This window comes from Diplotaxodon limnothrissa, linkage group LG20 (assembly GCF_057381915.1).
Source record: "Diplotaxodon limnothrissa isolate DT_005_m linkage group LG20, D_limnothrissa_male_GT1.1, whole genome shotgun sequence".
NCBI lineage: Eukaryota > Metazoa > Chordata > Actinopteri > Cichliformes > Cichlidae > Diplotaxodon > Diplotaxodon limnothrissa.
In genome coordinates, this window is record NC_140615.1 from 3,606,609 (window position 1) to 3,634,125 (window position 27,517).

At 41.5% G+C, this 27,517-nt stretch overlaps 2 protein-coding genes across 3 annotated transcripts in view; both read right to left on the reverse strand.

The window, feature by feature from the left end:
• fmnl3 (formin-like 3) overlaps positions 1 to 8,024 on the reverse strand; it is a 32,075-nt gene extending 24,051 nt beyond the window's left edge. For both annotated transcript variants that reach the window (XM_085345172.1, XM_085345171.1), the window contains exon 1: positions 7,457 to 8,024. In XM_085345172.1, the coding sequence (XP_085201298.1) occupies positions 7,457 to 7,570 (114 nt within the window). In that variant the 5' untranslated portion in view covers positions 7,571 to 8,024. The remainder of the gene's footprint in view (positions 1 to 7,456) is intronic.
• A 290-nt stretch (positions 8,025 to 8,314) lies between these two features.
• esyt1a (extended synaptotagmin-like protein 1a) lies at positions 8,315 to 24,921 on the reverse strand. Its single transcript, XM_085344012.1, has 31 exons — positions 24,369 to 24,921; positions 23,541 to 23,582; positions 20,159 to 20,293; positions 19,946 to 20,019; positions 19,621 to 19,693; positions 19,440 to 19,529; positions 19,293 to 19,348; positions 18,100 to 18,220; positions 17,702 to 17,878; positions 16,672 to 16,754; positions 16,448 to 16,496; positions 16,106 to 16,195; positions 14,596 to 14,691; positions 14,446 to 14,517; positions 14,271 to 14,357; positions 13,907 to 14,056; positions 13,314 to 13,496; positions 13,060 to 13,236; positions 12,878 to 12,960; positions 12,728 to 12,776; positions 12,538 to 12,627; positions 12,241 to 12,336; positions 11,058 to 11,129; positions 10,878 to 10,964; positions 10,584 to 10,730; positions 10,290 to 10,408; positions 10,060 to 10,155; positions 9,821 to 9,952; positions 9,644 to 9,749; positions 9,485 to 9,534; positions 8,315 to 9,370 (listed from the first exon to the last, which is right to left on the reverse strand). The coding sequence occupies exons 1-31, from the start codon at positions 24,687 to 24,689 to the stop codon at positions 9,343 to 9,345; spliced, it is 3,231 nt and encodes a 1,076-aa protein (XP_085200138.1). The 5' UTR covers positions 24,690 to 24,921; the 3' UTR covers positions 8,315 to 9,342.
• Between the last annotated feature and the right edge of the window lie 2,596 nt (positions 24,922 to 27,517).

Sequence of the window (27,517 nt, forward strand, 5' to 3'; positions counted from 1 at the left end):
ACTTAATCAATACAGTTAGAACCTTCTCTTCTTAATTCCCCTTTATGTATAACTAGTTCGAGAAGATTAAAGCCTAATCTCAAAACCCATTCATCTATAACGCCACAAAACCGAGAAAAGCAGCTGATTCTCATTTATGTGTTAGGCTGGAAATAGAAGTAGACGCCATTTCAATTTGATAAATGACAAAAAACAATTAAATTATTATCAGATTGATTCTTGATTTCTCTATTTCTACACACATAAGGCACATAAGAGCAGACAGATTCACTGGCTGAAAAGCATTGTGTTAAATCCCCATTAGATGAAGACTTAAAGGCAACAGTTTGCAGCTGTGGTGTAATATTTTCAGCCTCTTTCGCACTTATCTGTCCTCATTCTAGTCACCGGCCTTCCCATCTTTAGCCCGAACACTCTCCAAACCCTCCCTTCTTCGTCATTGACCTCTGGCTCAGTCTGCTGAGAGATATAACTTTCCCTCCAATCTGCTTTTCACAACACTCAACAAAATAACAGGAAATTGGAGAAATGCCATTTCCAGTTCATAAACCCGGAGCTACCTCCCAGAACCCCTTTGTTAACCTGATTATTTAAGCAGTGGTGCAGCGGTGATCGACAGCAGTGATAGCTGGGTTGAAATGAAAGGCCTTTATCATCACAGACTTCTTTGAAGGCTGATTCACAGTCAGAGCCTGAGATAACAGCAAAAATGTCCTGAGCTCAAGGTCATCTTAAAGACAGATGTTCCAAACGGTTCAAATATGACCTCATGTGCAACGCAAACTTGTTTACAGGTCTCCAGGAAGTTGTTGTGTTCCAAAACAACAGTGATGTAAAATGACTGCAGCAGCACCGATATTGTACAGTTTATTTACCGTATCTAGGAAATGCGACCACAAAGATATGAGTGATGTAAGAAGACACAAAAAAAAATACAGCAATTAGCCATTAATCGGAAGCAGGAGATTATTGCTGTGGAGAAAATATCCTGTTAGTTCACCCTGTGAGTTCATGCAAGAGCTGTGAGCACACCAGCCAACAGGGTATATACACAGTGAATGCCAGGAATGCAGGTGCATGAAGGCTTCAATAACTCATGCCAGTGTGGCCTTTAAACACAATGCCCAGCCCAAATCTGAGCCTGAGCTATGGAGAAACATTTCAAAGTTTTCTGAATCAGACCAATACTTGGAGGAATTGCTTCCTCAAAGGGAAGGTTATGTTTTAAGAAGAAGTGGTGCAAATAAAATAAAGCAGAAGCAAAACCAATACAAAATCAAGACTCCCATCAATAACCGTAACTATTAAGAAAGTTTCCCATTGTTTCTCAATATGACTTCATTAAGTTCAGACGTAACATAAAAACAGAACTGTGATCGTAAGAAATGAGCACATTAAGGAAGATTACTAAATGACACTGAAGCTGAGCATGAGACATTATTCATCATGTTACTAAGGCAGGTCTATACCAGAGACAGCATCAAGCTGTACTTCCTAGCATCTGTTTAAAAAAAAGTATAGCTGCAAGGTCAGGGTTCCCACTGTACTGAAAAGGAAACCACTTCTTCAACCTACAGCCCTGGTGCAGCTGCGTTAGCGGCACATGCAATCCCCCCCCCAAAAAAAACATTTAAATAAAAAAATTAATAAGTAAACTGCTTGTACAGAATAGTATAGTATTTTGGGGCAATACTTATTTGAACTATCAGTAAGTTAGCTAAATGTGAAGCTGAAGCGAGCAGAGGGTTAGCTTGACGTAACCAAATAGCTAACGTGGTTCTGTCACCACAACACTTCATTTTTATTCGTGTAACACATTAATAAGAAAACCTCAAAGCCTTTTGACTTTATAGAGACTTGTACTGTGCAAAAGTCTTGAGCCACCCCTCGTGTCTGTATATTTTGTTTCCAGGGAGCCAGACCTTTTTTTCTAATTACGTAAGCTAGTTAACAGCCTTTTTCACAGTACTGTACATGCTTTAAAACAAAATAGCCTCTTAGACTTAATCCTTTTTATGGTATTTATGCTAACAACCCTTATCTGTGGGGTCAGTATTCACATATAGCTCTAAGCAAGCATTGAGCCAAGTGACCAAAATGCCAACTTTTTCTTAAAAAATCTGATCTGATCTATATGTACATATTATATCACCCAGCTGTAACTTAACCCTTGCTTTCCAAAATAACTACAAGGAGAGAATAAGTGAAGCAGTAAAGCCCTGAACCAGACTGGAGAACTGTAGCCTCAGGGTGCAGAGAGCCAGGTGGATAGCCTTGTGCTGATCTCCCCACCCCACCTGCTTGGCTGCACTAGGACTAAGTTATTAGTGTGTACTCAATTCCCATAATCCCTTTCTTTCTGAGACAGAGTGGTGGGTGGCTGAGCCAGATGTATATAATTAATGCAGCTTTTCCTTCTGAGAAAAGAAGCAATGTGGAATTGGGATATCAGGCAAATAAAAAAACTCAAATTATCATCAAACACATTAAAATGATTTAGGTTTTATGTCTGATAAACACATCAATCAGCTTGAATCTATTAGTTCCTCTTAAGTGGAATCCAGCAGACACTACGGCTTCCCTTAGATCTTCCCCATCAAGAAACAGTGATGTAAGACATGGCACTGGAGTTACATTGTCAGCATTTCACTACATCTGACAAATGACACAGATCTAACCTTCTCTTTAGTTTTCCCAACATTTGCTGCTGCTTAATCTCAAAACCTCTTTCATGAGCAATCAAAAGACGAAAGAAAAACTGCAACAGCACATCCACGCATGACGCAACTTGATGTCAGCATTTAATAGACACGGGGAGCTGAGCGGAGCAAGATGAATGGTTTAGGGCGGTTTCCAGCGCAATCAAGAAGTGAAAATAATCCTGCACTGCTCCTGTAACAGCTCTTAAAGATGTGTGCGGCGTTTAAAAATGTTGGTAAAGCCATTATAACCAAGAACAGTGGCAGGCCGCCAGTTCAAAGGGAATTTTCCTCCTTTTGAGGTCTCCTGTGGCCTCAGCCTAGACCAGGCCACAGGAATCCAGCAGTGGATTGGTGCACAAACCTGGAACCTTAAAAGATCCCAGGCTTTGAAATGCCACTCACTCATCTCACATTATTTTTATAAAGACAGAGTCATATGGAGAAAGTTACTGTGCAGGGCAAAGCCACACCGAGAGTGAGTTTGGGGAACGGGAAGGTAGGAAACACTGACTGGGTGAGTGAATGAGAGGCTCCATATCCATCTGGAATTGCACAAAACCAAGGATAAGTGAGAGTTACCAAGGACAAAGAGGGGGTAAAAGGAGCCAAAACTATTAAAAGAATTCTACCAATGACCAAGATATAATTTTACAAATATGGCTTTGATGTATTTACACTTGTCTGTCTGTGGGGTCTACAAAGATCTGTATCGCAAGCTTAACTTAATGGCAACGTTATGCACCAGTAGCAGCATGGAGGGAACACAGTTCTCATTGTAAGGCAAACCAACCACAACTACCACTGGCTACAATGCAATTTCCCCTGTAAAATACAGGAAGAAAATACCAGGCAGCTGTTTCCAGCCGCACAAAACTGGGCTGAAACTGTTTCTGAAGATGCTGGACAAAAGAGAGGAGATGGAATGAGAAGATGCTTTTAACACATGCAGCCGGTTAAACCTGACCCAGGCATTTTATTAGCAGACGGCATGAACTAGTCGAGGCCAACCCAGGGGTCTCGCCCCTCCTCCACCGCCTTCAACAATCTACAGTAGAGAAATTCTGTTAAAGTCATTAGCCCACGCATATTACTACGCTCGCAAAGGCTGCTGAGCCCATGACATCATTATGGGCTGCTGTCATTCCAGTGGGATGTCTGTGAGCTCTGTCTGAGAGAGAGTTGGGCAGTCCCAACCATTTGCACCAGCATGCCATCATGAAGCATAGAAAACACAGTGGTCCAGAGGAGGAGAAATTACCCATTTCAAAATATCCATTTATGGAGCGCTGAAGCTGAAGCGAAGCCAGTTATGTCTCTGCAAACAAATGCTGAAGAAAGAAATCAGCTCAGCTTAGAAAGAGTGATGTGAAGTGTCTCAGATGCTTGGCACATGCGGTATGATAGTATGGGAAGTGCACCTTGGGATCCAGCCCCAGACAGCCAAGCCATGAGGTTGCCTTCCAGAAGAGCTCTAATTGCAAAATCAGGAGCCTTTGATGTAGCACTATCTCACAACAAACAGCTAGCAGGGCCGAGAGAAAAGCACTGTCTGATAAGGACTTGAATATATAGAAGAACGTTGCACTTTCCCACAAAGTAAAGGAAATGTGGAGCTATTATGGGCCAGAGTGAGGTGGAGGCTGGAGAGGTTGAAAACTTTTCCCACTCGAAAACACAACTGAAATGTTGAGTCTACTGCTCCATGCATAGAAATCATCTGCTCTGCACGGCAGAACATAATAACAGGGACCGATTTGTGCTGCAGTACTTTCAAACAGCTAGACTTTTCCTAGGCAGGATGTGTTGATAAAAAAAATACCCAAAAAGTGTTTTTATATGTGAAAGACGAGTGAAGTTCTTTTTATTCTGACTTTTTTTTTTTTTTTTTTACAGCCACTCACTTCATAAAGAAGTTATCTGCATCAAAGGGACATGCCGTGGGCTGTCGTAGTAGAGCTTGTAGCATAGCACAGTGTGTAATTGTCGTAATAGCTGAGATATAGCACAGCATTCAAAATCAGGGGCTGAATGGCTTCTTGCTGCGTTAGTCTCCTCATACGAGAGCTTCGCTCCGTGGCTGCTGATTGCTCTGGCAAGCAAATAATGGCTTCATTCCAGAAACATGGAAGGTCCAAGAAAGAGACCGTCTGAGTGATGCTGCGAGGATCCACTCACATCTTCGGTGCTTGATGCTGTAATTAGGGCCTTAGACAGCTGAAAGTCAGAGCTGGGTGTGGTAATGTTGAAAATGTGGAGTGAGTAGCACAAAATAAGCACCCATGGGAAATTAGGATGCTACTGTTTGACAAGGAAAATAAATAGAAACAGAAAAAAGTCTAAATTTTAGATCTTGGATTACTCAGATTTCAGCTGAATGCTGTTATGTGTCAGTATGATAGGCAAGGAGCCAGGCGGAGGTGGAAGAAGTATTCAAACAAGCAGTTTAAAGAAGTCCTGTGAGTAATACACTGTGACTAAAACAGTTAGGAAGGAAACATGTCCTGGTGATCGTTCCAGTACCAAAGTTCCCGTCAAATGTTGTCTCAGATACAGTGCTGTGCAGAAGTCTTGAGCCACCCCTTACTTCTTTATAAATGGCTAGGAACATAGGAAACGGACATAAATGAGAATGCAGTATATAAGGCAAAAGATTTTGTGCAATTCTAAAGAGTTTGAAAGTCAATATTGGCAATATTGTCTTCATGAATATTTATCCAGGCGTCTTCCTGGTTGTTTCAAAGCTCTTCTTTGGTTGTTGGCTGCTTTTTGTTTTTATTCCATGACAGAACTCTCCAGTGTGTTAACAGTGGCTGTAGACACCGCTGTAAAGACCTGTTGCAGCTGATTTTCAGTCCACTTCTTGTGCAATTTGGCTGAGCTGAAAGCCCAGGTGCATCTCTCAGGTCACGACTCAAACACGTGACTTCCACATGTTTCAGAGAGTTTTTAGGCCTGCAACTTTTCCACCTGTTTTCTCAATTTTTCTAAGATCACGTTGCACATTATGGTGAATGTTTTCAGCTTTTAGCTCTTTTGGGATCACCTTAATGATGCAAAAATACTGTTTTATGCCTGTGAGACTGTTATGTTTGGCATTTTTTATAGATTCAACCAATGAACCAACCTGGAGAAATATTGTTCAAGACAGCTTTAAAAATGGCAACAACGTCAGGTTACTTGGAAGCAAAATATACAAAAATTAGAGATGGCTCGAGACTTTTACTGTGTTACTATGACAAAAGTGGACTGAAGTAAAATCTTCATTTGAACCCTCATCACGGCCTCAATATTATATCATACTATAAGGACTGCATGTTGACATGATTTGCGACCAGCACACCCGGGCTGTCCCATCTAAACTCAAAGTTTCCTGGCACGCGTTTACTGGCTTCCTTGTTAAGATGAGAGGGCTGTCACCACTCAAGCACGACAATGTTTAAGTCTGACATGGTTGAACAGCAATCTCACAAGATGCATGCAGGAAACGAAAGTTTCAGACCAAGTTTTGCACATTAACCCTGATAAAACCACAACTTGTTGCCACTACTCTTTGAGTTTGTTAAACTGAATTAAAACGTTAAGTAAATGCCGTGAAAGAGATTAAGGGGGATTCTCTGACAATTTGGAAAACTTTTAAGAGTAAGAGGCTTTACATAAAAAGAAAATTGAATATAAAAAAAAAGATGGACGGATGGAAACATATGTTTTCTTATTTTTTCATCAGAACAATACGAGACTTTTTGTGGAATCCCCAAATTAAAACTGTATAGTCAAAGTCGAGCTGCTGGCTGATTACATTCCGCCCACCTAAGTGGAAAAAACCCCCAAACAAAACCCAAATTTTCATTAAAGCATCTCCTCTTCGCTTCAGCGCATGAATAATGAAGGAATCTAGACACGCGATCGTGCTTGAAAGAGAAAGTAGCCGTAAAGTCCCGCTTTGTGATGTGCTGAACGCTGAAATGCCCCCTCTGACGCATAAATGACACCCTGTCATCCTTGTTCGACTCCGCTGATCGACAGGGAGGTGGGTGTCGACGGTGCGCTCGCTATTACAAAGCGTCTAAACTCCTAAACTCGGGCCTGATGTGGAGGGTGTAGGGAGGTAGGAAAGGGGAGGATACTTCGGGTGTGGGAGTTTTGGGGGAATTCAGAAAATGTTGTTTTTTAGATGAGTCGCCTGCAGCGAGAGGGGCTAAACTAAATAAACGCAGAATGCTGTGATGTTCTCCGTCAAGGATATGCAGGAAAATGTCCTCCATCCTGTAGAGGAGAGGGGGGGAAATCCCGTTTACCTCTCCCCCTACCAAACACCACCACCTCCACCACTCTCGCCATGCCGCGCTCAGTATGTGCCACTTCAGCCAAACGCTGAGTTGTCTGACTTTTGGAGAGACAAAAGAACCGCAGGAGTGGGGAGAGAATGAGGGGCGGGACGGAACGGCACAGGTCGGTTCATTTAATACATCAGCAGCTCATAATGGTCCATAATAGTCCAAATAAATAAACAAATAAACAATAAATAACAAATAAACAAAAAAGAGCAAGAAATAAACTTTTTTTCATATATAGAAAGAACAAGACAGTCCACTATATGGGTTGTTTATAACTGTGATCCAGTGCTTTAAGGGAAAATAAACCCACTACCGACAAGTTTAAAAGCTCAACAAGTTTAAAAGCAAAACACAGACAGCTACTACTCGATTATTCGACCGCACCGTGGCAAAAGTGCGGTTATTAGCCCGTTAACTTACCAAAACAATGGCAAATTTCTCCTCCAGCTCGGTGGGGTCAGGCATGGGCACCTTCAGAGGCATGATGTGCTGCTTCATCTCCGACTGGCCGTCCACACTCTCTATATTACCCATTTTAATGCCTTATCCTGCCGTCGACTTGAAACTTGCCTCAGCTTCTTACGGCGACAAGAATAATCCAAGTAAAAGAAGCAAAAAGAAAGAAATCTCCAAAGTATTCCGAGAGTCTCATCCGCGATTTAATCCGAATAATCCACTTCTCTCCAAAAACAGATTATTGAAGAAAAAAGAAGAAGAAAAAAGCTGACACTGCAGTAGTCCCTAAATGCCATTTACCCCTAATCACGCGTTTAAGTTGACAGTGTTTGACTCTAGTCTCTTTTTTAAAAGTAAGAGTGCAGCTGCTTCATCTTCCAGAAAGTAGCCTCTGTCTTGCCTGGCCAATCCATTACTTACAGCGAATTTTCCCCAATGACAGATAACTTTCAAAACCCGACCGACAGTTACTTTTAGGTGCTGCTCAACTTTCTTGGCTCCGACGTGTTTCCATTCATTATTGCTGTGTGATCCTGATTAAGGTCTTTGCTGTTGCCTCCACTCAGAGCTCAGGGTTTTCTTCTAGAGTCCTGCCCGCATTGGGGGTGGCATGCCTCCTGTTGGTCTGACTGCATGTCAGTCATTGCAATCTGTCTCCCTCCCTCCCGCCCCTCACATCTGTAAGCAGTGAGCCTGCATACAGCTGGACGGAAAAGCCGATTGTCAGCACTTTATCGCGACCTGCTGGCAAGAAATGGCCATGACAAGAAAGATCAGAGAAATAAATAGATGACAAAGCTGGTTGGATTCACAGGAGTGCAAAGTTTAATCAACAGCTTTAGCAGATGCATGATGATATGTTGAAATTATCAAAGCACAGCAGTTTTCCTTTTTACTTCTGACACTCTGTTTTTTCCCACCCTTTACCACAAATCAGTGTCTAAGTGTCTGCAGTGAGGTGAGACATGATGGGACATGGAAGTTGTCCCGGAACAGGTATACAATAATCTGCTTCTCATGAGGTCAAAAAGGGTTTTGCGTGTAAAAATAAAGCATAAACATGACTGTAAGCCATCAGCCATTTGCATTTAGGACTACAAACACATAAAAACACAAAGGAGCTCTGGACAAAACATCTACAAAGTTTTCTCTTGGTAAAAGCACAGTGATTAAGACTGTACAGCATCGTACCTCTGTTCTCAGTGGAAATTTGGGCTTGAAGGCTTGTAACACTTTGATTTAAAAAAATTAACATTCAGAAAGTTCTGGTTAAAACATATAAAACTTCATCTGGAACATATTTCATAAACACTGACAAACTGTGCACAGTTTTGAAATACTTATGGCAGTAATATAAACCCACATAAACAAAGCCATAACAGGAACTGTTTGGAGACTGTAACAAATAAAATTCAAACAAATGTTTTCCCGTTTTGTTGGATGCTGAAAATCCATAAAATGTTGTCGTACCTTTGGAAATTGGACAAATATATAAGCCCTTTTAAAGCTAAAATGCAAGAGGACTTTTTGCATGCTTTAAACACACATAACCTTGGTTTGTCATGCAACATAGTTGCATTATTATCAAATATTTATTCAGCTTAAATATCTGCCTGAGACAGAATGGATTCAGCACAGTTATCACTTCACGAATATTTAGCGACAAGTAAAGTTTTGCTCATAAATACTGATGGACTGTGTTTTTCTGGAGCAGATATGTCATCGTTTTTTTTTCTTCAGTGATGGTGGAAATTTCCATTTAAGCTGAATATACACACGCACAAATCACAGATCACAGAAGCAATGCTTATGTTTGAAAGTAGATGCCTGAGGATCAGGCATTGATTCTTTTAGTTGGTCTCTGCTGCCAAGTCGTACCTGAAAATAAAAAGAAAGAAAAGACAATGGATTGTTTTTTGTCATGCTTAAAGAAGAATAAAAACACTTCACTGTGGTTCTTATAATTGATGCATGAAAGGGTTAAATAGTTACCACTGTGTGACACCCGTCTTGAGGTCAATTTGGTCCAGGTCCAGCTGCAACTGAAGGCAACGAGAGAGAGAGAAGAAGAGTCTTGAGATTAAAGCCAAGTATTTTACACAACCTTGGGCAAAGACGAGCTGAATTTCAGACGTGACCGATTACAAATACCTTGCCGATAAGCTCCCTCTCTCGGCTGATGAAAGAGACACTGTTCTTCACAGACAGGTCCAGTCTTCTCTGAGAGGATTCCTCGACTGATAAGTCAAAGTCAAACCTACAGAAACAAGCAAGGTTAATGTGGGAGAGGTCAGTCGCTATAATCACAGCCCTATTTGTTTGTCTTGCCTCTCATTAAATTCTGGGCTGAGGTCTTTCTTCTTGGTCGCAGTTTTCCTCTTGGTGGTAGCCTTCTTGTCAGGCAACAGGATGAAGGAAACATACGGGTCTGCGCCATCCTTGGAACGCGCTACCAATGCTCTGTCAGTATAAAGAGATCACATCCACAACATTTGATGGTTTTTCTGCTTAAAGTGTGATGATGATGATGATGATGATGGGATGGGTAACGTATGGCTTATAGAAACCTGCAGGAGTGAACAGTGATGAAAAGCCGGTTTTCCTCCATGGAGTAACCGATGGTAAGCTTCACCTGTCCTGCTGAGTTTGGGTTGTCACTCACCCTAAAGACACAGATGAGAAATGATGTTTATTTACATTTGGGTGTCATTTGGACAGTCACTTAAGTATATTACTGCGCTTACAGTGCAGGTATGCACCACACAGCAGGACTACTATACCCCTATGTGTGACTCACATGGAGAATCCAGGTCTGTGTCTGAGGTCCAGATGAGAAGGATCCCATTTAGGGATGACGCCATCGACACCTCCCTCCCCTACAGCCCCACGACACACTGCCAGCTGAGTGTCCAGGATCTGCAAGGTATATTAAAAATAATCACTGAATAAAAATCATGACTCAATAATTATGACTTAATAAACATCATGGACTAGTTTAGATAATGGCACACAGTCAGTAAGCACTTAGTATAGCATTGCTCCAAGAAAAGCTACTACAGCACAGTGAAAATAAGCAGCCTGTCTGCAGTACCTTCAGTATGACCATCAACAGTATCTGGCTCTCTGGCAGCGCTCCATCCAGATTGAGCCAGCGGTCCAGAACCAAGTCTGTCTCAGCCAGCACCTCCTTCAGAGGAAGTGTCAAAGAGCCGAGAGCCTGGCCCCAGCTGTGGGAAAGCTACAAGGAAACAAAGACATAAATAAACGCACACATCTTCTACTTCTTTTATTGGTGTAAAATGTTTTAGTTTTGACAAATGGTGTGAATCAAATGCATCTACTTTGCATCCTCATGATTCAGATAAATATAGATAATGACTCGCACCTTGACCGTGAGTATTTCACTTCTGGGGTCACTAGTCAAAAAGTGAAAGCCTTCATCCCATCGAGGGGACGTGGATCGCTCAGAGACCTTTAGAAAAAACAAACAATAAATGTGACTTTTGTGAAACACCATTTTTTCCCTTTATTTTCAGTGAACATCTTTAGTGAGTTAAGAGCCTACCTTGGTTTTGTATGAAACATTTTTAAGGATAATCTCGGCTCCAACTTTTGGCTCCTTTCCATTCTTCTTCAGCTGAAATAACGTACAAATGATTACACGGCACTACAGGAACTGTAAGCAACAGCATCAGCGTGGAAATATAAGACAGAAACAGTTTGTACTCTGTCTAACCAGCTTGAAAGTCAATATTTGATGTGACACAGCTTGAACACTCTTAGGCTTTCTTGTCATGTCTTTAAGTAGACTGCAGGAATGGTTCTCCAGGCTTCTTAAAGGACGTTCAAAGCTCTTCTTTGGATGTTGGCTGCCTTTTGTTCTGTTCTCTGTTGGTGCATTTCTGCATTCATAATTCCACCACTGTGTTTAAAGACAACTGTAGACACTCACTGTTGTACCGCTCTGCTGAGCAACACTGTGCATGATTTTAGCATGCCACTTCCTCTTTTGTCCTCCACTTGTCCAGTTTCCTCAGATGTTTTTAAGGAGATGTCGTGCCACCATGTGAAGCTAATAGCTCTTTGGGAATGACCTTGTTGATGTAAAAAACGATCTTATAACCGTTTTTCTTAGAGTAAAATAAATGGGCTGCTAGTCAAATAGTTCCCACAGATACAATTTAAAATCGGTTCTGTTAAAGCAAATTGTTATCTGTTATAGTACGTGTAGACACAACTGCGGGGCTGTAGCTCAGGAGTTAGAGCAGGTCACCTACCAGTTTGTAATTTGGTGCCAACTGCTTGCCAAATATTCTTGGCCAAGATACTAACCCCAGTTTCCTCTATGAATATGCGTGACTGTTAGAGAGAAAGCACTTGGTTTTGAAAAAGCATGTGAATGGGTGTCACTGAGACTAGTTGTATATGGCCCTTTGAGTGCACAGGCAGAGTAGAAAAGAGCTATAAAAGCACCAGTCAGTTTACCATTTAAAATACTGCTTCATCCTTGAAATAGGTAAAACATAGACAAGTGTTTGTGGCTAAACAAACACAAAAAGGCATTCTTCTGAAATGACCAGGCACAGCAAGCTGAAAAAGTCTAAAAAAAAAAAAAACAGCCAATGTCCAAAGAAAGACTTTTTAAGACCTCCAGAAAGTCTCTAGAACTATTGCTCATTGGAAAGTCTGGCTCATTGGAAGCAAAATATTAAAAAAATGACCATAAACACTCATCGATATGGTCTCACCGGAAGGCCGTGGGCACGCTCCACGTACACGAACACCAGAGCGGCTGACGGCACCACCTTGTTTTGGAAAGACTGCAGGGTCTGGTACTGCAGGATCTGTAGAAAAGAGGGGCAAAGACAGGAGAGAGAGAGCGTTTCAGGAAGACACTTGAAATAGGAAACTAGCAGTTCATGTTTCCTTTGCAGCACTAGCTTTAAGTTTAGGACACAAAATCTTTTGTGTATTTTATTTAACTGTAAGTGTATTTAGCTGGGCGCGTCCAGGTCATTAGACAATGGAAAATAGAAATACTGAACCTGCTCCAGTCTGGAGAGGTCAGAGACCCTCGGCAGCCACTCCAGCGTTAGGTGAACTCGACCAGACTTCACATCATTTAGAGTGTACCACTGAAACAAAAGTGTTACAAAAAATTTAAGTTATGATAAGAATACAAATGTAAATATTTGCTATATTATTTGGTCACGTCTTTTTAATAATGGCACACACCGTATCGGTGTATCGTGCGCTGATGATGTCTCGTAGGCTAAGTTTGAACCTGCAAAAAAAGGCACAAAATTTTATCCTTCATTTGTCAGCAGGTTTAAAAACAAACTAGTCAGAAATGTTCACGTTTTTTTGTGTGATGTAAGGACTCACCTTCCCAGGAAGTCATCCTGATCAATGTCCTTATCAAACAACTCAAACTGGATTTCTTGACCTGGAAGCTGGGTCAAAATAACCTAAACAGGAAAAAAGAAATCAAGTATTTGTAATCTAAAATTGAATGATCTGATCAGATGGATAGAATATCTAAGTGAAACTTTTAAAAGTGATAGCACCTCATAGAGTTCGTTCCAGACAGGGTTGAGGTTCTCTTTGATGGTGTGGCTGCGGAAGGTTATACCACCGACACGAATCTTCACGTAGGGGTCGCTCTTCCCCTTCATCATGCCACCCATAAAGTTGTCTTTGGCAATCAGGTTTTGGGCCTCCATCAGATGGATTCGCAACACTCCCTGCAGGCAGACAGTGGTGTGGCTGTTTTTGGAGGATGTGTATTAAAGTGCTGTCTGCAGCTTTTTCACTTTATTACCTCAGTTCCAAACTCTGGATCGGGGGTGGTGTGCTGTGGTCGTGTTGGCTGAGGTTTAGTCAACCCACCGGGTCCTGAAGGGTTCTGGTTTGATGTAGTTCCCCCCTGACTTGATGTAGACCCAGGGTCTGTGGGGCGAGGAGAAGGAGTTGTAGGACTGGCATCATCACTTAGCCACAAAACCTAGCAGGAAACAAGAAATATGAGCAACAGTGAGAACCAAACAGTGATGTTTTATTCCCTGTGATAATCAAAAAAGAGGTTCACAGCTTTATATAGAATTTCTGCCACTGAAAAAACGTTTTTCTGCTTCCATAAGTCAAAGATTTGGCTTATTATATCACAATTTCATGTTGTTTTCTCAATTTCAAGTTATTTTCTCATAAAAAACAGATAAGAATTTCAACATTTTTAGATAATAACCCAAAATTCTGACTTATGGTGGGAATTTGCTTTGGACATTTGATATGAACATTGGAGTTCGTATCTCACTGCTGAAGGCATCTTCAGGTATTAATTTATTAAAGCAAACTACCCATTAAAGTCTGTGCACAAAATAAGTGTTTAAGTATTTGTGTATGTGAAATACCAACCCTCAGCACAATTTTGATGAAGATGCGGCTGGCTGAACCCGAATTCTCCAACTGGAACCACTGATCCATGGTGAGCTCGGGCATCCCGACAAGACGGGCCAGAGGGATTTTTAGACTGCCCAAGGACAGAGCTCGGTCGTCATCTTTGACCTGATTGAAACACAACAAAAAAGGTCGAGTTAGGGTTATAAGAAAGGCAAAGTAAGGAGGAGAGGGCAGTTTATAGAAAATACATCAAGTCTGAATTTAAACAGATGGAAAGGTAAGCTATAGGGAGGTTTTTAGGTATTAGGTGTATAGCTATACCTAAACTCTCAGCAGCTAGCTTAATGAGTGAGTTCAGTTGCTTCTGAGGATGACTCACCTGAATGTCGATATTTTGTTTGTGAGGATCCTTAATGAAGAAGGTAAAAGCATCTTCCCACACTGGGCTGGTTGTACCGTAGCAAGTCTGCAAATGCAAGAATAAATCATTAATAATGTCCAGAGGCCGGAGGGAGGTATTCATCACTAGTTACTCTTCATCTCATCACTCTTACCTTGCTCTCTTTAGTTTTATCCTGAACAGAAATCTGTACCATCGGGCTTGGGTCCTTATTACCTTTTCTCATCTATGACATTTGAAACAGATCAGTTTGGGTAACAGAACAAAACTGAATCCCACATAAATCAAACTGTGATGCTCTTACAGGCAGCTGATAAGCCTGATCGAGATAGACAGCTAGGATGGCAGCAGACGGAGGTTCAGCCACCTTACTGGTCAAATTCTGGTTCTTCGCAATCACCTGGTAGAAGAATAAAAGAAAAACATGTGAGCAAAATTATGTACAAGTCCAGTGTCCTACCAGTAGTTATTTTTCAAAACATCCTTCCTATTATTATATGGGTGTTTGATGTGTCACAGTATTTTGTTGTAGTGAGTATGAATACAAGTTAAACTTTTCATTTTGTGATCCATGATGGTTAATCAATAAATAACTGGATGCTTGGATTCTTGTAGTTGTAGTAAACGTGCAGTTTAAGACAGCAGACGACTCATCTGCGCTCGTCTCTGGTGGCTCCTTTGACAGATTTAAAAAATGATAATAAAGGGAAATCAGCAAGGTTTTTTTTACACTTTTATCTATGATTGTGGTTCTTTCCATTCTCCATTTGTTTTTTCAAACATTATTCTATTATTCAATTATTAGTATTTTGAATTTGACAGTAGAAACAACAAGAAGGTGCATTCAGCATAGCTAGGTGACACGTACAGAGTGAATAATAAAAAAAATCGTTTAAAAAATTAGATTAAGATAAGAATTCAGGTCTTCCTGCCACTGACCTACTTCACTATTATTCTTCTTCAGAAAATTACAAATTTTTTCTAGCTTGTTTTTTTGTGCGGTTTTGTGCAATCACTTCGGTTATTTCCTTAAGCAAGTGTGAAATTACACAAGTTGTTTGTTTCTTTCATGGGAAATCTATACACAGTGTGGCAAGTAAAGTCCTGGCATCACAAACCCTCTGCACAAATATTCACCAAGTTCAAATTAGGTTTAAGAGCCATCTCTTCACCAGTGATCTGACTTCACATATATGTATGTGAAGTCTCTTTCCACATACAACAGAACAGAGAACCCTTCTAGTAGTTACATTTAATATAAGCATTGGGGATATAAGTCAGAGCAATGTGATTCATTTATACTGCAGTCATTTACAATGTGTGTTCACAGTTTGGGATTGAACTAAAGAACAAGCTCTTCCATTGGTCAGTTATCGTTCACATCTCTTCTCCATGCATGCAGTAGATTCTGCCATGACTCTTTGCACTCACTAACAGCTTATCCCAGATGTCATTGGTTGAGAGGCAGCGTACATCCTAGACATGTCACCAGTCTGTTGCATGGCTCACACATAGAAACAGACACACACATGCATGCCTATGGCTAACGTTTGTGTTTTGTGGCTACAGTCAAACTGCTCAAAAATGGATCTTTTGATAGCAGAGGCCGCTGGTCCTGTTTACGACATGAACCATCTAACCTGAGAGTTCTCAGGCTGATCGTCCTTTCCGGTCTGTATTTCCAGTTTATTCTCATATTATGAAATAAAACCAAAGATTACATGGCAAGAATATAAGAAGACGGAAAAAACAATGATCACTGACACTGCACAGCACTGAGGAAACAAGAGCGTTAGACTCTGCTCTAGCCTCACCTCACTCAGTCTGTCAGCAGAAGACAGCAGAGAGAGCCACTCAAGCCGGAGGTGAACACTGCCAGATGTGACGTCCCTCAGATCGAACCACTGTGTAAAAAAACAGAGGGCTCATTACACAAACATTTTTTTTTTATCTGGCTGAATTCTTGAGCCTGAGCAGGATAGCAGAACTGAAGGTGGCGTAACAAGAGCAGATCACGAGGAGGCACATGGGTGTCTCCTGTGTCACATGCTAACCGTTATGCTGCACTGTTTCATCCCATTTTCACAATTTGTTTACTGAGACAGAGAAAAAAATGCAACTTTTAAGTCAGAAACCTCCCAAGCGTCGCTACTCACATCATCCACAACTCTGGCCTTCTTTACAATATCAAGATCAATTTTGACCCTGGAAGAGAAACAGATAGAAAGACACAGAGAAGAAAATTGATCAATCCCAGAATAAATGAGACCAAGCTGTTCAAATTTCAGCAGAATCGTGGCCCGACATCGCAAAAGCAGTTATGGAAATGGCACGAGGAGCACATAGAGACAGAGTAAATGAATGAAAATGAATAAGCTACCTCCCCAGGAAGTCATCCTGGTCTGGGTCTTTGTCAAATACTTCCACTTCCAACTCCTGACCAGGTACTTCATGGACAATCACCTGACACACATACACACACACACACATAAATGGACAAATACACAACACACACAACAGATACACAAATATATACACCAATCAGCCACAACATTAAAACCACAAGCAAGCGAAGTGCGTAACAGCGACCATCATTTCATTACAACACAAGGTTCTACTGGGAAACCTTGGGTTACTTTAATATGTGCTACCCTCTTAAACGGGTCCCACCCCCCAGCCAGTGCCAATGGTAGTCTCCAGCAGTGGTGGTATTCCCGAGCAGGATAATGATTACTGCCACACCACAAAAGCTGCTCAAAAATGGTCAAAAAACAAGTAAAATTAGGGCCTCTAAACTCCCCATATCCCACTCCGATCAAGCTGTTCCAGGACAAATCCAGCCGCCACCCTTAAACCCCATATTCCAAAGGATCTGCAGCCAATGTCCCAGTGCCACCTACAAAGGTCTAGTGTCCAATGTCCTAGTTAGAGCTCTTTATGCAGCACATGGGGAAAGTGCACAATATTAAGCTGGTAGTTCTGATCTTGTACAAGAATGGCGTAGATAAAACCACATACGGCATACAAAAGAGCATGCAAACAACACAATGGCAAGAACTCTTCACTACTGTGGTAGGCAAATATATGTATATAATTTCATATCTATTTAGTTCATGGCTTGAATTGAAAAGATAAACATGTTCTGAGCAAGCAGTTTTCACAATTCTTGCTTATCTGTGACACAGCAGCTTCCTGCAGAACTAGATAAAATCTCCACAAAGCTGTTTATCTTAGAAGCACCAGGGACATACTTACTATCAAGGACTTACTGCAATCCCTACGAAGCAAGGACACCAATATGAACCTATAGCTTTTGGCACATAAATTGGTTGGAGGAGCTGTCAAGGCAAAGCCATATATCTCCTGTTTCTTTACACAGGGTATCTATTCCGTACTCGCAGCCCTCTCACCTCATACATCTCCCTCCACTGCGGGTTCAGGTTGCTGTCGACGTGATGAGAGGTGAAAATCTGGGTTCCAACACGCAGCACAGCGTATGGGTCTGACTTCCCATCGATTAAGCCCTTGATGACCGTGTCCTTGGCGGTCAGGTCCTCAGCCTCCAGCAGGTGAATACGCACAACTCCCTAGCATGTGCGTAAACATGCAAAAAAACAAAAAACAAAACAGGGATACAAAAATAAAATCAAAAGGTTTGTCGACTGGTATCGCCACAAAATTCGATTGCATGCGTCATATTTACTGTACGGCCTTAAGTCTATGTGTTTGCAGCTAATATGACGATCACACACACACATCTGCATCAGTCTACGTAATTTGAAAGGTCATTCGTCACTGAGACAGTTACCCTTGGGAGAGGGGAGCGGAGTTGCGCAACGTGCAGGTCGGCCACCAAGGGAATAGTGAGACGATTGGGGAGCACCAGGTGGGAGGCAATTGCATCCATTATCATAGTGTCCGACATGGCACTGCAAATGAATGCAAGGATGATGTTGGGCACGCACAGGGAGGCACATACAGACACACACACAGGTTATGTGCATCTGTCCATGCATAAAAAGAAAGCATGAAAACCAGCAACAGAACTAAACAGAAACACCCACTGGTTAAAGACGAGGAGATTTCTTAAAGTTATGTAGACTGAAGGATTAAAAGCATTGCCAAAGGGAATACTGATGCTGTATCAGAAATACATTTACGCCTCTGATAATGCTTTAATTCTATGTTTACTTTTATTGTTTGGTTTTTCTGCAAAAGTACACTTTGCTGTTTATTCCACACAGAGTAGAATAAGCCAGCATACACATAAGCACACTGAATATGAACTGACAATCTATCCCACTGGTGAGACTATGCCTTCTATATAAAACTATACACAGTACATTATGATTAAATTCTAGAAACATAAATAATGAGGTTGTTATTGTCCACATTTTTGTCTGATTGTTGCTGAAGAATTCCCAGAACAAGACTTGAAATCCCCCAAATATAAATGAAGGCACTAGTAGTTGAAAATCTTTATTGATGTATTGTGTAGTTTGTTAATGAATAAGTACTTTTGAATGCTCTTTTCAATACTGCACCAGGAACGTCTTAGAATTACTTATAATAAGATGCACTGTTTGTTTTAGAGGAGTAACATGTCAACCTACCCAAGAACTACACACACTGTTTTTTAAGAGTTTTTGGATAGCAATGGATATGCATAGAAACAGATGAAAAATTGGATAATTTACTCTTTTTTTCCTTGTAATTTCATAGAGTTTGCTGACAAGAATAAAAACTGAAGCTGTTACCAACACTATCCTTTAAGGATGCGACCACACAGAGCTGCCAGTGAACAGATGGGCTCTTCAGCTCTGATCTGTTTGTTTTGGAGTTCAGTTCAATTCCAAGAAAAGCCTCTGTACTACCAGCAGCTAAATAAACAATAACCTCTCTGAAACGTGTAAATAAGATCCATAACGTGCAACTCCAACTTTTTCGGCAGGTTGCACAACTCGAGTGAGCATAAAGATCAACTCCATCATATAGACTCACTTCAATCCAGGGATATCCAAGAGGTTGGTAAGTCCGGTCCAGTTGATGTCCAGTTTCTACACATATGATACAGACAAATAGACATGAATAAGTAAAAGGCCTTGCATTACTCCAAAGTGCAAAGCCATTAAACAAAAAAACACTCACAGGCCTGCGAATGAAGAACATTGTGACAGCTCCAACCAGCGGTATGTTTCCAATCAGAGGCTCGAGGATCACACGCAGCATCCCGTGAAGCTGCAAAGAGAAAATTAGATTCTGAAAATGTGTTTTCAGGCCACTTAATTACAGCAGCAATGTGAGAGTATCCCAGTGATTCTTCTTGTACCTGGACTCCTTTTACTCCAGCTTTGCAAAAGTACTTTTTGATTTCAACATTGATCTCAACATCACCGGCATAGCTGTAACAGAAGGGAAGTGACAGATCTAAAGATAAGTGTTTAAACAAAGGAAACAGCTTGTGCGAGTTATGACGGAGCTGTTTTCTTATTCTGTATTAAGTAAACACTGTTCTGTTGTTCAAGACAGGGCCAAGCCCTTGCAAGAAGCTTTAGAACACTTCAAGAACATTTTAGCATTTGACTTGACCGACCTATTTAGGCAGGTAGACAGAGGGATAACACATGAAACTAATCACAGATGTGTTGGATTACCTTAAGTACAAATCCAACATAACTTGTCTCTTATCATTTTCCGTATGAGCCTTTACGCCAGCCACCTTCAGCGCCTGTGAACACAGCAGCTGCTATTAAACAAAGCAAACAAGACTGACAGAGACTTGATGACACAGCATTAGCAGATAAAGTCAACTGTAACAAACTGAAATTGCTGTGTGGGGGTGTGTGTGTGACAGGCCGCTCAGATACCTTGTCGCCTATGTTAACCTTGGTGAAGCTCAGAGTCTGCAGATGAATGCTAGAAGTACGGATGGCAGGAGCAATGATTTCCACAAGTAACTTCTCCAGATACTGGCCAATAAAGGGCCAAGCCTGCTGCAGGATCTGCAGAGCACAACACATGGCCACTGGGAAGGTTTTTATGTATTAATAAGGAAAAGAAAACCTACAGTGGGGCAAAAAAGTATTTAGTCAGCCACCGATTGTGCAAGTTCCCCCACCTAAAATGATGACAGAGGTCAGTAATTTGCACCAGAGGTACACTTCAACTGTGAGAGACAGAATGTGAAAAAAAAAAATCCATGAATCCACATGGTAGGATTTGTAAGGAATTTATTCGTAAATCAGGGTGGAAAATAAGTATTTGGTCAATAACAAAAATACAACTCAATACTTTGTAACATAACCTTTGTTGGCAATAACAGAGGTCAAACGTTTACTATAGGTCTTTACCAGGTTTGCACACACAGTAGCTGGTATTTTGGCCCATTCCTCCATGCAGATCTTCTCGAGAGCAGTGATGTTTTGGGGCTGTCGCCGAGCAACACGGACTTTCAACTCCCGCCACAGATTTTCTATGGGGTTGAGGTCTGGAGACTGGCTAGGCCACTCCAGGACTTTCAAATGCTTCTTACGGAGCCACTCCTTTGTTGCCCGGGCGGTGTGTTTTGGATCGTTGTCATGTTGGAAGACCCAGCCTCGTTTCATCTTCAAAGTTCTCACTGATGGAAGGAGGTTTTGGCTCAAAATCTCACGATACATGGCCCCATTCATTCTGTCCTTAACACGGATCAGTCGTCCTGTCCCCTTGGCAGAAAAACAGCCCCATAGCATGATGTTTCCACCCCCATGCTTCACAGTAGGTATGGTGTTCTTGGGATGCAACTCAGTATTCTTCTTCCTCCAAACACGACGAGTTGAGTTTATACCAAAAAGTTCTACTTTGGTTTCATCTGACCACATGACATTCTCCCAATCCTCTGCTGTATCATCCATGTGCTCTCTGGCAAACTTCAGACGGGCCTGGACATGCACTGGCTTCAGCAGCGGAACACGTCTGGCACTGCGGGATTTGATTCCCTGCCGTTGTAGTGTGTTACTGATGGTGACCTTTGTTACTTTGGTCCCAGCTCTCTGCAGGTCATTCACCAGGTCCCCCCGTGTGGTTCTGGGATCTTTGCTCACCGTTCTCATGATCATTTTGACCCCACGGGATGAGATCTTGCGTGGAGCCCCAGATCGAGGGAGATTATCAGTGGTCTTGTATGTCTTCCATTTTCTGATGATTGCTCCCACAGTTGATTTTTTTCACACCAAGCTGCTTGCCTATTGTAGATTCACTCTTCCCAGTCTGGTGCAGGTCTACAATACTTTTCCTGGTGTCCTTCGAAAGCTCTTTGGTCTTGGCCATGGCGGAGTTTGGAGTCTGACTGTTTGAGGCTGTGGACAGATGTCTTTTATACAGATGATGAGTTCAAACAGGTGCCATTCATACAGGTAACGAGTGGGGGACAGAAAAGCTTCTTACAGAAGACGTTACAGGTCTGTGAGAGCCAGAGATTTTCCATGTTTGAGGTGACCAAATACTTATTTTCCACCCTGATTTACGAATAAATTCTTTACAAATCCTACCATGTGGATTCATGGATTTTTTTTTCACATTCTGTCTCTCACAGTTGAAGTGTACCTCTGGTGCAAATTACTGACCTCTGTCATCATTTTAAGTGGGGGAACTTGCACAATCGGTGGCTGACTAAATACTTTTTTGCCCCACTGTACCTCTAAAAGAGCAGCATGAGATTGCATACCTACACTGAGGAAAAAACAAAGCTCCCTTCACACCACGCACCGAGGATTGCATACATTGAAGGACATCTGGATTAAGATTATTTTATATTTTCCCAACAAGACATCAAACAATGTTTCCTATTTTTCATTTCTTCACATTTCTGTCTGATATGCATTTATGTAGATATTAGGCAAAATGTCCAATAGAGCCCATCCTTGCAATTATGAAAACACAATTCTAGATCGAGCCCCATCTCTGCTAACAGACAAACCACACCAATTGCACAACCTCCTTGTTAATCAGATTAGAATGCAATCCATATCAATGTAACAAGTTCAAGTGAGGATGTGGGTTGCATTCTAATTTTATTAACTCTGTCAGGGAGGTTATGTAATAGGTTTGGTTTGTCTGTTCGTAAAATAATTTCAAAGAAAATTGATGGGAGCAAAATGAGAAAAAAGTGTATTTCAGCTGTAATGGGACAAGAGGTTGACTAGAGAGAGAGAGAACCTGTGCAGACATGGGGAGAACATGCAAACTCCAGGTATTTACATCCAGGACTTTCTGATTGAGAGCCACCCAAGTCTTAAGAAAATAATTAATAAATTATTGGTCTGTAGAGTAAAACATTAGTGCAGTAAATTTAATTTAATATATTTACAGGGAGTCTGTGTGATGCCTTACTTTCACCAGTCTTATCAGTCCACAGAGCATCACACTGGTGTTATCTTCAGCATGACAGTGAGAGAAGTGCAGCAGTGGTGCCAAACCCTTTACAGTTTACCAATCCTCTGACCTCTACACTGTGACTACACTGTCACTAGTCATTACTACCATTTTGCAGCTCACCTGTGCATTATTTACGTTACACTCGTGGACATGCTTATAACAGTGCAACTCTGTACATTGTTTTTCATATGCACATGCACTACTTTTTAAAATTCACACATGCAACAAAAGGTGAGAACATTTTGAGGCTGCCTCGGCTTCTTTACAGCTGGAAGTGAGTTGCTAGGTCATGTGTCAGGAAACCTGCAGGCGAGAGACGTGGGCCGGGTGACAGATGAGTCCAGCAAATTGCTATCCCACAGTCTGGGCTTCTGTCATCGAATTCATTGTATTTTTCTCCCTCCAAATGGGTGTTTTGTATTATTAGTATTCACATCCACGCTTTCTCTGTGCCTACGTGAAGCTGCTGCACTGACAGAGACAAAGAAGCTGCGATATGATCCCGGCCACTCTCACTGCCTCTTAATCACACCAGCAGATTATCTGCACTGATGGAGAGCATGCAACTGGAGCCGGGTCCCTCAAAGTCCACACAAGCGCTCTTTATCTTAATATTAAATTGGAGACACTGAAGCTAATATACAAGTTAATCAAGTGAATCGTGAATGCCTTATCTTCAGTTTGGTTTTTTTGCAGCTTCCTTTGCTTTGCTGAGACATCAAATGAAGAAATCATGCAAAGAGTTGCATGTTGAACCAGATATTTAAAAAAAATATGAATTTCTCATAGAAATCAACACATGCAAAGTTATGCAGGAAATAAAAAACAACATACCTTATTGACCCACTCAACTTTTTCCACATCTGGAAAGTTGACCTGTGAACAACAGTGTAAATAAAATATTATTGTTTTTGTTTACTTTTTTATTTGAACAGAAATTGATGCAAAGAGTTTAATTTCAATGCACTTTTTCTTTGTTACATCATCTTATTTCTACTAAGAGTGTGTACATATATGTTAAAGCTAAAAAAGAGGAAAAACAACAAGTAGCACTAATATTGTCACTAAAAATATTTCAGGAAACCATAAACCGCATGATGCACATTTAACATCACAAGGACACGCACACGCACAGACCCTCCGGCTCTCTTTCCAGATATGGTGGTCTTTGCTTCTGCTGTGAATGTTGTTTATGACTCATCAGGTTTTTAGGAGCCAGATAAGGTCAACAGTAGCGAAACGGGAAGAGGAAAGCCCACGGATAATTTCTCATACCACTGGATGAAATGATTTTTTTCACTAGATCACAGATTGCTGTTGCTGTTTCACAAGTTCCTCTAAAGTAAACATCGTGACATATTAGTTCACACTCGGTGAGAAGGCAGCAGTTCAGACTACTTCCCCAGGCAGTTCACATGAGGAATATCTAAATATAGGGAAATTAATCAGAAGGATTCTCCTGCACATATCAACATTATTAACTATCGCTTCTATTCGTCAGAGTGCCATGAAGTAAAAGTCGACCTGACTTCGTGTTTTCACTCGAAGAACTATAAAAATGAATAATATTGCCAGAAGCATCAGCCTGACATTTGTGGCAGATGTGGCGTGTGATGCACTCTGCAGAGAATGACCCTAACAGAGGGGGGTGTCAGTACTCACCCAGGGAGGCAAATCTCTTTTGGCTCTGAAAACCGTTTGAGTGGTGAATTCCCTCTCGTTCTCCAGGAGGTACATGGCAGACTTGAGCCTCATCACTTTCTCTTGTCGCCCGTGTTTCCATCCCATGTAGATCACCAGACCGAATAGAACAATGCTGACGCTGAGGCCGTAATATCCGGCCAGGTACACTGGTAGCAGAGCACCCAGGCATTTCCCAAACGACCACAGCACACTCACTGCGCGTTCACCCTGGGGTTGGTTCTCTGAGACCGGGGCTAGAGGCTCCGTGCCGATGCCCGGCTCTGCATCCGCGGTTGGCATGGCAAGATCCGACTTCACTACCTCGTTCTGGTCTTCAGCTTTTCGGCTTCTGCGTCTTCTTCTTGAGTGGCAAGGGTTGGGGAACACTCACCGTGATAACCATGGACAGGTCGGCGATAATCGGCAAGCGTCGGACTGTCACTTCATGGTCACTTTTCTTCGACGTGCACCGCGCAGTTCCGCAGGGCACTGAGGGTTATTCCGTCTTGCATTTACGTGTAAAGCTCTTGAGAAGGCAGTGCAAGCACGAACTAAGTCTCGAGAGGGCGGGCTTGGCTTCAAGCCCTCCTTCACATCCAGTAGAAACCCAGACCCTAGAATTTACTTGTAGCGTCATGCACTGCTCAGGCGGAGCGTATTACGGATACGCAAAGCGAACGAATGATTATCGTGTAGGAAGACACCACGGGACACTTTTGATTCAGAGTAGCAGTTAATCCAAACGACACACTACTACCAGAGCACAGTGGTATGTCTAATGCACAGGCTGCTCACCCCGTTATCTTTCTTTGCATGACCGGAATAAATCCTCCTGCTCGCGCAAGCGCTCATCCCCACTGCAGTATGCAGCACAGCTTTAACAGATGATCATGAAGGCACCAACAACTGATAAACATGTGCTCGGTTTCTTTATCGACAGGTCTGTATCAGCTGCAGGAAGTGTTGTTGTTGTTGTTTTTATTTTTTTGTTTGTTTTTTCCAGACTGGGTCCAGGAGGCACAGTCGCGACACCTAAGGGATCTGCGCCATCTGACTCTGGCGTAAACATTACGCACCTGTTTAAAAAAACAAAACAAAACAATAAGAATAAGAATAATTAATAATAAAATGTTCATGTCATGTGTTTTTCAACTCCCACTCCCTTTTTTCTTAATAGCTTCATTTATGGCTAGAAAAACAGGCCAGGTTTTAAATAGCCCCCTTGTTGCCTTGGATACAGCCAGTTATCAGTATTTGCTTGGAGGGATTTTACGGGTTTGATGATCCTTTGTGTACATAGACAGGAAGAACACGCTGTCAATAAACAGCCAAGTCCTATAAAGCAACAAAATTTCACTGTGAGAGTCCACGAAATGTGGAGCTCATGTTTTATGAAGCTTGTTATTCTCAGAATTTGCAGAGTTTTATTAGAGCCACAATTTCTGTTCTTATAACCGCCACAAACCCATCATCGCTTACATTTCGATTTTGGCATGTTATAGCTTGATATTTAAACCCTGTTTGCTTCTCCCCTCCAAAGATTTTGATTTTCCTAAATACAAAGCACAAATTCAGAGTGTCAAAGTTCAAAATAGTTTCAGACTTTTTTTTATTGCTCAACTCCAGTGTTGAAGATAAAGCAGCTTGCATTGCATACTGTAATCATAGAGCAATGTTCAGCGCACACATACAACATTCTTTTCTGCATGTGTATTTAGGAGTGTTTATTTCATGTTTGTAGGCCTGTGTATTTACTTATTATATACGGTGTAATGTACCGCTAAGTGAAATGTATACGTGAATGTCAATGTTATTTGTTTCAAACAGTGTTTCCTATGTTCACAGCTGAATGTAAAAATCATCAAAATGTCCTCAAGTCGTCCAAACACATTAAAGAAAACAAGTTATGTTTGCGTCTCGGTAACGTAAGACAAAAACCAAAAAGTGCTCTCTAGCTCTACAGCAGAAGCAGAAATAGTGGTCACAGGGTGATGAGTGATCTGTGAGGAAATAATGTGGGCAGAGAAATGCAAGAAGTGTCAAAGTTAAAGCCAGCACACATGTGATCTGATCGTCTATTTGGCTTTGCCAAGTACTTATCAACATTGATTTACCTACCAGCGTGAGAACAGGCATGTTGCATGTTGTTGTTCAAGTAATATTCGAGCTTGTGTAATCAATATTTTCCCCTATACAGGAAATTTCCTAATACAGAAGATGCCATTTAGTTTTAAGGTCATTATCTTTAATAATAATTTGTAGATTTGTAAAGAAGGGTTTCAGGAATCTTTAATGAGGATACTGCACATACATGTCTTATCTTCTTAATTTAGTTGTTAAAAGAATGAAAACTGCCTGTTCTCTTCTCACAACCTCACTAAACATGTTCATTTCCTTCCTCCTGCTGGGGGCAGACATTGTTTCTCTACTGTGAGCTGAGTGGTTTCTGTCATATTTCAGATCTGTTACAAACAAAATGACAGAGCGTGCATCAACAGTGGGAGTGCTTATACAGCTACCAGGGCTACCCTTGGAAAAACTCAGAACAAACCTCATCAATATGGTCGTCAAATCTCATCTTTATTGGGGGAAAGAGCTTTACCTCCCTACAATTTTGTGATCAGGACTGTAAGCAGTGAGTGCTTCTCCAATTACATTTACTCCATACTATTGTCATTTGCATTCTCCAGCAATGGCCTCATTATACTTCACCTTGTAGCCAAGGAGAGAATGAATTGATGGACCGGCTTCAAGGGTAAAAACATTACAGACATATTTCACAAGCTTGTCCTTTGAGTCAGCTTTGTCTAAAGGTTAAAACATTCACACACCCACCCACTTAAATCATGGTTTCTGGACAGCATCTAAAATGATTTACTTTCTATTTTATTTATCTGTAGCTTTGCATTACAGGCCTGTCTGTAAGCAAGTCAGGTCCCTAGATATGGACCTGCCACATGATCTGAACTGCAAAACTGAGAAGAAAGTCATTCTAGAAGCACGGCCCTCATCATCTTGAACATCCCCAGGCACTTATTTCAGTGGCCACTGGGTAAAAAGTGCATGTACAGAGTCACGTGTCACATCTTTTAAAAATCCTTTCAGTTGTTTAAAATCTATTTTGCTTC